The 13773-nt window shown below is 36.9% G+C and overlaps 1 protein-coding gene across 1 annotated transcript in view; it reads right to left on the reverse strand.

Moving 5' to 3' along the window:
• Positions 1-13773, reverse strand: part of GMCL1 (germ cell-less 1, spermatogenesis associated) — a 44000-nt gene that overhangs the window by 19554 nt on the left and 10673 nt on the right. Inside the window, exons 5-8 of the mRNA XM_036334251.1 lie at positions 11760-11872; positions 11057-11122; positions 9711-9795; positions 6929-7019 (exon numbers count right to left, since the gene is read on the reverse strand). Of these exons, the coding sequence (XP_036190144.1) occupies positions 6929-7019; positions 9711-9795; positions 11057-11122; positions 11760-11872 (355 nt within the window). The remainder of the gene's footprint in view (positions 1-6928; positions 7020-9710; positions 9796-11056; positions 11123-11759; positions 11873-13773) is intronic.

Raw genomic sequence — 13773 nt, forward strand, 5'->3', positions numbered from 1 at the left:
GTAATTTCTGGTTGTGAAAACCAGCTTGGGTTGTGGTTTAGTGAGACAGAGGGCTGCTGGAGTCTCAGGTGTTTCTCTTAAAAGGCCCGAGTGAGGACTTAATTGGTCTCACTTGCTCTGAGTTCCAGCACTGGGAAACCAGGGACATACAGGGAGAAATCAAATTGTCTGGCATCAGGGTGAGAGCTGGGGAGTGGCTTTCTCCCAGACAGAAGTACTAGCACAGGCCATTGTTCCTTTTTCGGGCCCTCTCCCCTCCACAGAGCCAGTAGGCAGATGTCATAACTGAGTCTCCATCAACCTGGCTAATTCTGTTAGCCTCACCCTGCTGATTCCCTGAGACCCCACTGCATCTAACTTGCAGGCCCAACTAAGTTGTTTCAGTGGCTTTTCCATACAAAAGGCCTGTCTTGACTCATGCTTTGAACTTCCTAAAAATCTCTAAAACAAGCAGCATCTGGCCTTAGTGTGCCACGTAGCTCTTGCTAAGTGGCCTCAGGCCTGGCACTAGTGGCAGCCAGCCTTGGTTCACAGCTTGGCCTCTCCTGGGCACTTCCAAGCCCAGCACAAATAGCAGCCATCTGCAGACTGCTTTGTAGCTTATGCTGGGTGGCCCCGAGCAGGACACAGGTGGTGGCTGACCTTGGCCTGAATCTCCCATGAGGGCCCAGAGCCAGCATACCTGGTGAACAGCTTCAGACCATGTCAAAGCACCACCCAACCACCTCCACAAGCAACACACTCAAGGTACAGACTCAGTGGGCTCCAGAACCCCACTGAAATAAGTCCTGCGCTACGGGGTTAGCCCCTGCACAGCTGATTCCCAGGTGGTCACAGTCAGTCCTCACAGCCAATTGGCCTGGGGATAAATCCCTCCATTGAGGGGCCAACAGCAATCAAGGCGAGTGTGCACCTGGAGTACCAAATTTGGGTGATCAGGGAAGCTGTGCCACTGGACCCTACAGGATACTGCATAAGGCCATTCTACCAAGTCCAGAAGATGTAACAGCTCTACCTAATACAGGGAGGCAGCCAAAATGAGGAGACAAAGAAACATGTCCCAAATGAAAGAGCAGAAGAAAACTCCAGAAAAAGAACTAAACAAAATGGAGAATAGCAATCTCCTAGATACAGAGCTCAAAACACTGGTTATAAAAATGCTCAATGAACTTAGGGGAAGAGTAGATGAACTTAGTGAGAGCTTCAACAGAGAGATAGGAAACATAAAAACAAAGACAGAAAACATAAAAAAGAACCAGTCAGAAATGAAGAATATGCTAACTAAAACGAAGAATACATTACAGGGAATCAACACTGGAGTAGATGAGGCAGTGGATCAAATCAGAGATTTTGTAAGATAGGAAGCAGAAAACAGCCAAACAGAATCCAGAAAAATAAAAATAGTATAAGCAGTCTCTAAGACAACTTCAAGTATATCAACATTTGTAACATGGGGGTGCCAGAAAAAGGAGAGAGAGAGCAAACAATTGAAAACCTGTGTAAAAAAATAATGACGGAAAACTTCCCTAACTTGGTGAAGGAAATAGACATACAAGTCTAGGAAGCGCAGAGTCCCAAACAAGGGATGCACCCAAAGAGGCCCACACCAAGATACAGCATAATAAAATGAAAAAGGTTAAAGGCAAAGAGAATATTAGCCCTGGCCAATGTGGCTTAGTTGGTTGAGCGTTGTCCCATGCACCAAGATGTTGCCAGTTTGATTCTCAGTCAGGGCACATGCCCAGGTTGTGGGCTCGATCCCCAGTAGGGGCATGTAGAAGGCAGTCAATTGATATTTCTCTCTCTATCCATTCCTCTTTCTCTAAAATCAATAAAAACATATTAGAGAGGAAAAAAAGACAAAAAGAGAAAAGCGGTTATCTACAAGGGAGCTCCCATAAGATTATCAGCTGATTTCTCAACAGAAACTTTGCAGGCCAGAAGGTATTGGCAAGAAATATTCAAAGTGATAAAAAGCAAGGACCTACAACAAAGATCATTCTACCCAGCAAAGCTATCATTTAGAATTATAGTACAGGTAAAGAGCTTCCCAGACAAGAACAAGCTAGAGGAGTTCACCACCACCAAACCAGTATTACAAAAAATGTTAAAGGGCCTTCTTTAAGAAGAAGAAAAAAGATAAAAAATATGAGTAATAGCAATAAATATATATCTATCATTAATTACTTTAAATGCAAACGGATCAAATGCTCCAATCCGAAGAGATAGAGGCTGAATGAATAACAAAACAAGACCCTTATATATGCTATCTACAAGAGACTCACTTCAGATTGAAAGATACACTCAGACTGAAGGTAAAGGGATGGAAAAAGATATTTCATGAAAATGGAAACCAAAAAAAGCCAGGGTAGCAATACTTACACCACACAAATACACCTAAAAAACAAAATAAATGAACAAGCAAAACAGAAACAGACTCATAGATACAGAGAACATTCTGACAGTTGCCAGATGGGAGGAAGGTTGGGGGATAGGTGAAAAATGTGACAGGATTAAGAAGCACAAATTGGTAGTTACAGAATAGTCACAGGGATATAAAGTACAGCATAGGGAATATAGTTAATAATATTATAGTAACTATGTATGGTTTTAGATGGTATAAGATTTATTAGGGTGATCACTTAGTTAAGTTATATAATGTCTAATCATTGTGTTGTGCACATGAAACTAATATAATATAGTATGTCAACTGTAATTGAAAAGTACAAAAATTATTTAAAGTAAAAAAAGTATTTTAATTTTTTTCTTTTGGGGAGAATTTAAGGTTATTTCTAAAAATAGTTATTTTCAGTTGCATTCCAATGTACTTTCATAGTGGGAAGGAAAGGTCTAGAGTTACTGCTATCAAACAGAGTTACTACTATCAAACTATGGCAAAAGCCCTAGTCTGTTATCTATTAAACAAGGCCTACCCATGGGAGTATACTCAATCCTATTGCTAATAAGGATAGGGAGAAAAAGTTAAGAGTTGCTATTGTAGATTATTATGACTCAAACTATATATGCTTCACATGGAACACAGGTTTGCGGTGAAGGAGGTGTTGCCCACTAATATATTTTTCCCCCCTGAAAATTGCAAAATAACAGTCAAGTTAATGAAAAGAATTTCTACAATTTTCAAATTTTTGTCCCATTTCTGTATTTCTTTGGTTCCTGTCTAGAGTCAAACAAAGCAAACAAGAGAGAGCAGTAAGCTCATTTAAAAAATTAATAAACTTTGCTTACTTATGCAACAGGCAATGTAACTGTGAATTTACATGTTGTATATATATATTTTTAATTTACTTTTTATTACTTTTAAAAGTATATGTTTATCGATTTCAGAGAGAGGAAGGGAGAGGGAGAGATAGAAACATCAATGATGAGAAAGAATCATCGATCAGCTGCCTCCTGCATGCCCCCTACTGGGGACAGAGTCTGAAAACCCAGGCATGTGCCCTGACTAGAAATCAAACTGCGACCTCCTGGTTCAGGGTTGACACTAAAAGGGCAACACAGGCCAGCCTCTTTTTTTTAAAAAAAAATAGTATTGGCTCTAGTTCTTGTGATGAATTATATGTGCCAATTTAATGGGGTATACTAAAAATGCCATTATGTTTTTATGGATGCTCCATTGCATAAACAAGTTATAAAAATCTAATTCTAGATTCTCATAGAAATCTGGAAATTATGCCATGAAGACTTTTCTTCAAGGGCACAGAAGAGATTGCCTCATTTACTTTTGTAAAAATTCATGGAGTTAAAAAAATGTTTTAAAGATTCTAACGTTTGAAAATGTAGCTATACAAAACAAACAAAAACAACATGTAGCTATATTAATTGCATCTGCCAAATTCAGTATCAATCTCTACATATAATTGTGTAAAAATTTTTTCTGTATTTCTATTGTTTCTTGTAGTCTTGACCCACATATATCTAAAAAGTGAAATAATTAAGAAAACCTAAGAAAAATATACCAAAATATAATGGGTGTTTTTTCTGTTTTACCTTCTCTTTATTAATCTTTTATAATTTTAAAACTGTAAGAAATAATCTCAACATCCTCTCTGAAAAGCAAGAGCATTAGACATATATTTTGCTTTGTGCAATAAATGTCCCCCTGAAAGTTACCTTTTTAAAAAATATGTATTTTTATTGATTTTAGAGATGGAGAGAGAGAGAGAGACAGAGATAGAAACTTCAATGATGAGAATCATTTGATTGGCTGCCTCCTGCATGCCCCCTATTGGGGATTGAGCCGAAACCTAGGCATGTGCCCTTGATGGTATCAAACCTGGGACCCTTCAGTCTGCAGGCCAATGTTCTATCCACTGAACCAAACCAGCTAGGGCTGAACGTTATCTTAAACTGTATACTTTTACACTATGAAGTCTAAGTTGAAGACCCTAGAGTGCGAAAGTCAGAAGTGGACCACAGTTTCTTCTGGTTTCTGCTACTACAGCTACAGGTAAATTTCACTCTTGATGAACTACTGTGGTTAATCCATCAGAGCTCAAAAGAGTATAAGTTATGTCAACATTTACCCAACATCTACTGTTTCTATTGAGTCCCTTTGTCTTTTTAGTTTCTCTGCCCAACTTACCTCTTTCAGTTTTCTATCTCTCCCTGTTTAAATATTCTCATCTATAATTTGTCTGATTCCTCTTTAATTACCATAATGGAGTACTAAAGCATAATTTAAGGTATAAGTTTAGTATTTTGTTCAAGTAAATCAAGTTAGATTTTATTGGTATGGTTCTTTTTTTTTTAAAGGGGAGAAAGATGATTTTTATTTTTATTTTTAAAAAATATATTTTATTGTTTTTTAAAAAATATACTTTATTGATTTTTTATAGAGAGGAAGGGAGAGGGGATAGAGAGTTAGAAACATCAATGAGAGAGAAACATTGATCAACTGCCTCCTGCATACCTCCTACTGGGGATGTGCCCGCAACCAAGGTACATGCCCTTGGCCGGAATCGAACCTGGGGCCCTTGAGTCCACAGGATGATGCTCTATCCACTGAGCCAAACCGGTTAGGGCTGGTATGGTTCTTTAGATGTTCATGAACTTGACAGAAAAACAATTTATTTGGCTCTAAGCTAGGAAATCTCACTATGTAAAATAATTATACAACATTTATTTAAACAAGACACAAAAAGCACTAAACTTTAAAAGACTTCTGTTCAGTAAAAGACACCTCTAAGAAAGTAAGAAAGAACTGAGATGGTGTGCTCAGAGGTAGAGCTTTGGCCTAGGAACCAAAATGTCACAGGTTCGATTCCAGATCAGGGCACATGCCTGGGTTGCAGACCTGATCCCCAGTACAGGGTGTGCAGGAAGCAGCCAACTGATGTTTCTATCTCTCTATCCTTCTCCCTTCTTCTCTAAAAATTAGTAAAAAATTAAAGAAAAAAAGAATGTCTACAAATCATTAAGAAAACATACAGTAATAAGATAGGAAAACATCTTGAAGAAGTATTTCAGAGAAGAGAAAACATGCGGCCAATAAACACTTAAGGAGCTGTTCAATCTCTTTATTTTAAGGAAATGAAAATCAAATCCACAATATGAAATAGTTCAGTAACAACTAAAACAAAATGACATACTGTCAGGGGTGTGCTGGGACTGGCTCGTACTGGCTCACAGGTGCTGATGGTATGCATTTCTTCCCAACTCCACATGCAATGATGTCATGTTGGTAGCTTAAAATCAGCCATGTTGGGGAATTTGTAAAATGAAAATTTTAAAAGTGCTAGAAATGGGGCATTATTTTTTCAAAGAGCCAGTTTACCAGCACACCAGTGTATTATGTACATTAAGACATACATACATATGTGATAACTTTTTTTTAAAGCATGGGAATAAACAAGCCAAAATTCAAGACAGTAGTTGGGGAAAGTCAAGGGGACACAAAAGGAAAGAAGCACATGAACAGACTGCCGTTATTAATGTTCTAGTAATGGAAGATTAATTTCTGGAGGTTTGATATATTATCTATATATATAAAAACCTAAGAAACCGAACAATTGGTTGACTGGTTGCTATGATGTGCACTGATCACCAGGGGGCAGACGCTCAACACAGGAGATGCCCCCTGGTGGTCAGTGCACTACCGCAGTCAATCTCCTGCGGCCAGTTCCTGCGGCCAGCCAACCTCCCGCGGTCCCTCCCCCCAGCCAGCCAACCTCACATGGTCCCTCCCCCTGGCCGGCCCAAGGGACCCCACCCATGCACGAATTCGTGCACCGGGTCTTTAGTTAAAAATAAACCAAAAATGGGGCCAGGCACAGACCAAAAATGACAGTAAACTAAAAAAATCATGAAGTTAAGGATTATGAGTTATCTAATTCCTTACCTGAGGGCCATTAAATGTTTTCCCTGTATCTGTTTTAGTAGAATAAAATAAATATATTGCACGTTCTACCTCTGTCCATATAAGGAAGACCTTATGGCAGTTGATCTTAACCAATTTTAGGTCAACTTTCCCTGGGAATCTGATGAAAGTTATGGAAACTCTTTCCCCCCAAATTACAACACACACACACACATACATACACACACAATTTTGCATCCACTTTCAGAGGTTAGTGACACACAGAAGCCTGTCCATGGGCCCCCATGTTAAGAATTGTTGTCTAATATACAAGGTTTAATTTAATTTGTAGGGAAAATTCAATATGGTCAAACAAAAGATAAATTTAAAAAACAGTAGTTTTGGGGATCAAAACATGGTTTAAAGAGTAATAATTCAGTTACTGCTAACCAAGGCATTTTCCTTATCCAGCCTCAATTTTCTCAGTGGAAATGAGGGGCTGAATTAGGCAATTGCTAAGGTGCTCTCCAGCACTAAAATTTTCTAGGTCTATAATGATTTTAATAAATTTCAATAAAAAAACCAAGTTTTCAATAAAAATTTCAGGTATACCTTTTTTCCTCTTAGAAAACCAGACATCTGTTTCAGTCAAAAGCTGTTTTAAAGATCCATTCCAAGAAGGCACAAGTTGAAGGAACATCCACTAGGTTAAAAAAGTAAATAAGAGAAAAATGTCAAAACTTCAGCCTATTATGATTTTACAATTTTCAAACTGCCTCCTCCTTAAAACATAATATCTAAAAATTTTAATTTTCATTACAAGCAATTGAAAGAAGTAGAACTATTACATGACATGCTTACAAGCTTTAAATTAATCATGGCATTAATCACTGTCCAATAATAAAAACTAGGTGAGTGTGCAATAAAGAATAAACTAATCCTTGCCCAGTCAGCATGGCTCAGTGGTTAACCATCCAACTATGAACCAGGTCATGGTTCGATTCCTGGTCAGGGCATATGCCTGGGTTGCGGGCTGGAACCCCAGTGTGGGGCATGCAGGAGGTAGCCAATCGATGATTCTCTCTCACCATTGATGTTTCTATCTCTCCCTCTCCCTCTCTGAAATCAATAAAAATATATTTTTAAAAAGAGAATAAACTAATCCTTGAAAGTATTTATGATCTCAAATACATTGTAGTTTTACTACTAAAAAGGTAAAGGCTTAATATATATTACATTAGGAAATTTATACAAATTTTATATTAATTTATCCTAAGTACTAACTCGATACCAATTTTATACTAATTATTAACTCAATTTTACTACATACTATGTGAAATTATAAATGTGAGAAATTAAACAAGGGAAAAAGGAGTTTCTTATTACCTTATTGCTGTTGAGACAGTACACAGAATAGTAAAGAGCATGGACTTTTAAATCCTGACCCTACTAATTAATAGCTGGGCAAATTACTTAATTTCTCCAGGCCTTAATTTCTTCATTTGTTTAATGAGTATAATATGTCTACCTCATAGAACATTAAAAAAATTAGTATGTGTAACACACTTTGAATACTACTTGGCACACAGTAAGCATTTATCATTACTGGCATAACAGCAGTTAAAACAGGAAAGTATGAATGCTACCAGTGGCTCAGAGATAGAAATGAGTTACTACCCTTAGAAATGAGCTACCACTCCTTTAATGATTAGATAACCCCATTACTAAACTTTCTTGAAGAAAAATAGGAATCACATCCTACCATAAAAGCAAACCACAATGATATAACTAGAAGGTGTTGCATTCCTAGATTCCAAAACTGTGTTAAATGTAGATGCCATGCTGGGGACAAAAGCCTAATGGCAAAATTATGCAGTGAGAAAAGCAATGGATTGGGACTCATAATACCTGGGTTCTGCCTCAAGGCTGCCACTTAGTAATTGTAAGTATTCTAAGTCTTAGTATGTATAGAACAAGAATAATAGAAATGATAATGATTTTTAAAAATATGTAATTTTATTGAATTTTTACAGAGAGGAAGGGTGAGGGATAGAGTTAGAAACATGTATGAGAGAGAAACATAGATCAGCTGCCTCCTACACACCCCCTACTAAGGATATGCCCGCAACTGAGGTACATGCCCTTGACTGGAATCGAACCTGGGACCCTTCAGTCCGCAGGTCGACGCTCTGTTCACTGAGCCAAACCGGTTAGGGCAGTGGTCGGCAAACTCATTAGTCAACAGAGCCAAATATCAACAGTGCAACGATTGAAATTTCTTTTGAGAGCCAAATTTTTTAAACTTAAACTATATAGGTAGGTACATTGTTATTAACTTAATTAGGGTACTCCTAAGCTGGCCTTTGCTAAAAACGTCCTCAATCTGATTGAGGTACGTTCGCTGAGGTCGACCCCTTCCATCTCCTTTCCGAAAACCGACTTCTGCGCATGGGCCATGAAGTTTCAATCGCACTGTATGTGTGTGCCTGCACGTGGTATTTTGTGGAAGAGCCACACTCAAGGGGCCAAAGAGCCGCATGTGGCTCGTGAGCCACGGTTTGCCGACCACGGGGTTAGGGCGATAATAATTTTTTTTTTTTAATTACAAAAAAAGAATAGCCAATTTGTCTCTTAAGAGAGTGGTGAAAATAAAATTACATTTAAAATGTTGAAATCTTTGAAAAAGATGGGATGAAACATATGCCTGAATGCAAATAAGGTCTTTAAGAGAATAATTTCAACATTTTCTAGAAAAGCATGTGTGAAAATATCATTATAGTTATTACTTCACTTAAACCTCAACTTGAAAACATTTCTGAAAACCATATACAACACAGGTTTGAACTGTTCAGGTCCACTTGTGTGTGTGTGTGTTTGTTTTTTCAATAAATACTATAAATGTATTTTCTTTTCCTTATGATTTTCTTCATAACATTTTTTTTCTAGCTTACTTTATTGTAAGAATACACAATACATATAACATACCAAATATGTGCTAATTGGTGAGACCAACAATAGGTTATTAGTAGTTATGAGTAGCTAAGTTCTTGGGGAGTCAAGAACTTAAAGGAGGGAGGTTTGATTTCAGTTCCCCTAACCCCTAAGATGTTTAAGAGTCAACTGTAAAACATTTAACATTTCTGATTATGTAAATAGCATAACAATAACCTATTTGTTGTTGGGGGAAAAAACAGAAATGTATTTCTAGGATAGAAAGTATGAAGACCAAATTAAAATCACTCATCATGGCACCAAATACACACAAAGACTTCTTAACATTTTCCCATATTTTCTTTTATTTATTCCCTATCACTGGACACTAGCTGTTACTTATTTTTCACTATTATAATCAATGCTGAGGTGATAGCCTACACACATTATATTACATCAATACCTTTTTAAGAGCTGTGTATACATCCATCTCCACTTGCATCACAAATAAGTTAGATGAACCAATAAGCAGTTTCATGACATTTATACTAGAAAAGATAAAATAGAGGTAGTGAGTTATCTTCATGAACAGGCTAAAAGAGGCTGGTGGAACTAAAAACTTTGTCTTTTTAGCAAAAGAAAATGTGCAATTAAAAATTAAATCAGTCTTCTAGCCCAAGACAAAGAATCTTTGGCAGAAAACAATCCATTTGAACTCAGGGATGATACTGATAGGAAAACAAAAAGAGTTCTGATCTGCTAATTAATCCAGTTAAAGCAAGGTCCCAATAAGTATGCTCTGGTAAAGTGCCAGCCTTCCTCTTTTTCCTGTCCTCCCCATTCAATGTTTAAAAACAAACAAAAACATTTGTCAAAATATAATGAAACAGTTAGATCTTCAAAGTAACCTTTAAACTAGGCTTAAGAGAACTGCTTGGTCATAAAACATGCTTTTATCCTATCTAATAAAGAGGGAATATGCTAATTGTCCCTCATGCTGTTGCAAGATGGCGGCACCCACAGCCAATAAGGAGGGAATATGCTAATAGACTGCCACGCCCTCAAAGATGGCGGCGCCCAGTCCCCTCAGCCCCCTGGTGGTCAGTGCACTTCCATAGGGGGAGCGCCACTGAGCCAGAAGCCAGGCTCATGGCTGGCAAGCGCAGTGGAAGGAGCCTCTCCCACCTCTGCTGCAGGAACGCGATAAGGTGGAAGGGGTCCTGGACTCCGAGAGGAATGTCTGACTGTGACTGCTGGCTTAGGGAATCGGGCCTAAGCCGGCAGGCAGACATCACCTACGGGGTCCTGGACTATGAGAGGGTACAGGCTGGGCTGAGGGGACCCCCCTCAACAGTGCACAAATTTTATGTACCGGACCTCTAGTATGATTTATAATTTGTGTCGCATTTCGTAAGTTCATGGATGCAGTCAAAATACTTTTAGTTAAATTGTTTACTTTTTTACCTAGATAGCATCGATCAGTGATTAAGCATTGACCTATTAATCAGATCATGGTTCAATTCCCGGTCAGGGCACATGCCCTGGTTGTGGGCTTGACCCCATGGTAGCAGTCATGCAGGAGGCAGCCCAATGATTCTCCCGTATCTTTGATGTTTTGATCTCTCTCTCTCTCTCTCTCTCTCTCTCCCTCCCTTCCTCTCTGAAATAAAAAAATAGATATATATTTTTAAAATTATTTATTTTTTCATAAGTAACATATTTTTGTCTTATACAAAAATATCTTTGCATACTTTGGAAAATGTAAAACAATATTTAGAATGATTACAAAGTTATTTAAAATTCAAATACCTCAGTTCTTTAAAAAGTTCAACATTCTGATGAGTCATCAAATTGTTTAGAAGCCATTCGAGACACCTGAAATTAAACAAGGAATTATTACATTGTATATCATGGATTGATTATTTACTAAGTATGACTTACAGTTAATATGAAAACACAGTATTAGTCTTGCTAGGACAAGCTCAAAATTTTTAATTTAACAATTGAAAATCTAGTATTATTTTTGTCAGCAGTTATTACGGGAATATTCCCTTTATATTAATAAGAGCATTTCAATTTAAGAAAAACCTCATTTCAAATTTGTGTTAAATGGTTTATGAAAGGGTTTACATACTTCCATTACCTTCTTTATAATTTGAAAATGGGTACTGAAATTCTCAAGAGTTAAAAACATTGTCAGTAGTTGCACTGATATGATGTCTAGTATGTCTACTATTTGAAAGATTTTATAGACGATCTACTGTAAAGAGTGACCACAGTTTTTATAAGCAGGTATACTAGTAACCCACTCATGGTCACTTACAAAGACAACACTTTTGAGAAATTTACTAATCTGTCCAAATGTAAAAAGGAACTTTTTAAATAAAATTCTATTCTCTTATCTTTTTTTTCCTTTCTTTCTTTCTTTGTCACACTACACATTCTCTTAGGAAACCAAAGCAGCCAAATTCCCAAAAGTGGGATGGAAGGAAAAACAAAAAGGGTAACTCACTTTTTCTTTACAGAATCTAATCCATAGGTCCCTGCTGATGTGTAATAGCCACATACAGTTTTCACATTAATTGTTTCCTTCATTGTCTCACCACACTGCTGTATTAAACCATCCTGTAAATATAAATAAGCAGTGGAAAGGCCCATTTCATGTGGGAAAAAATTAGCTCTGAACATGTGCTTTTACATATTAAAAAGTTTTTTTAAAAAAAGGAAGAAAGAAAGAAACTCATTAAGTGCAGCAGTTAAGTCCAGTAAAAATATTGAAAAAAAAATCCAGCAAGTATTCAACTAAATACTCGGAATTAAATGTAGAAGAGCGGGGGGTAAAAGAAGTAAGGCAGAGATGAATATTATTATTCCCTTTCAATTCTTCCCTTTTGGGGACCTTTGCAAATTTAAGCAATATTCTGTCTGTTTTATCAGTTCTTTTTAAATTAAGACCTCTTTACACAGACCATGTGATGGGCTAGGCAAGTAAACTATGAATCATCAGAAAGTGTTTATTAAAGTTTAAAACACTTATCAATATCTAAGAGATGTACCTAAATCAAATATATTATTGTTTTAAGGTTACATTGAAATTTTAATCTAAAATGTTTACACAGATTTCAAACAAACTTTATTCAATATATGTGAAGAAGACTGTCACTGTTTACTCAAATTTCTAAAATATATGCATGCAAGTATATTATTAGGTTAAACAGTTAAGCCATAAAGATAATGCAGAAAGTGCATTTAGGACAAAACCACACAGGACTAAAGTTAGAAAATAAAGTATATGACACAGAAATAATAATTGTAAGGATCAAAACATTTAAAAAAATCAAATAACCCCAAGCAAGTATATTTAACAAGCTATTAACTAAACTTCAAATAAATTGGTATACAAATGGCCAGGGGTCCTCAAACTGGCCCACGGGTCACATGCAAATACAAATACTGTATTTGTTCCCGTTTTGTTTTTTTACTGCAAAATAAGATATGCACAGTGTGCATAGGATTTTGTTCATAGTTTTTTTTTTTAAACTATAGTCCGGCACTCCAACGAGGACAGTGAACTGGCCCCCTGTTTAAAAAGTCTGAGGACCCCTGTGCCACATAAAAAGAAACTTAACTTTTTTAAAGATCAAAATAAATCATTGACTTACTTACCTGAGAAAGTCATTCTAGACTCCTCCCCTTTCCTCTTAACATCTTTGTCACCAAATCCAGTGGATTATCCCTGTTTAACCTCTGTGGAAAACTTCAGTTTTTCCTCTCCATTCTTAATGTTTAGACCCTAATTTAGACCCTCATTTGATTACGATAGTTTTTTATACTCATCTTTTCTTCAATCCATCCTTCACATTGTTCCTGAAGCTTTTTTTCTAAAACATAACTTTGTCTTTCCCCTGATTAAAATCTTCCAAATGTACTATATGTAAAACCTAAACTTTTTAAAAGGTATAGAGGGCTTTCATGAGTTGGCCTCTGTCTCCCTCTCTCCAACCCTTCTTATATTCTATGCTAGAGCCATGTTCCATTCAGATTCTCTAATTCTCCAGTTTCACCACTAGGTCTTAGTTTATTGTCTGAAATGCTCTCCCCCTCTCCTCTTCTTACTTTGCAAAAGAAGTACATTTTTTGGTTTTCAAGACTCACCTCAAACACAACTTCCTTCTTTGACACAAACACGTTGAACTGACCACTTTGTGCATCCACTAAATCCTACAGGATGTTTATCATCGTACCTATAACACTGGACAGCTCTTATTTACCTTTGGATCTGCATATCAACCCTCCCTCTCCCATTCGACATTCATTATATTGTGAGCTTCTTAAAGGTGGGGACAGTATCTGAATTTACCTTTGGATCTTTATGCCCACTTTAGTACAATGCTCAGTACACTTCTGCTGAATGAATCAATCTGTCCTTCTACAATTGATTACACATATCTACACACAGTTATTCCATAATAAAGAAAAAGTTTACATAGTAAGCACTCGATGTTTTTTGAACCCATGAACTAATC

The sequence above is a fragment of the Myotis myotis genome, unplaced genomic scaffold (genome assembly GCF_014108235.1).
Source record: "Myotis myotis isolate mMyoMyo1 unplaced genomic scaffold, mMyoMyo1.p scaffold_m19_p_14, whole genome shotgun sequence".
Taxonomy (NCBI): Eukaryota; Metazoa; Chordata; class Mammalia; order Chiroptera; family Vespertilionidae; genus Myotis; species Myotis myotis.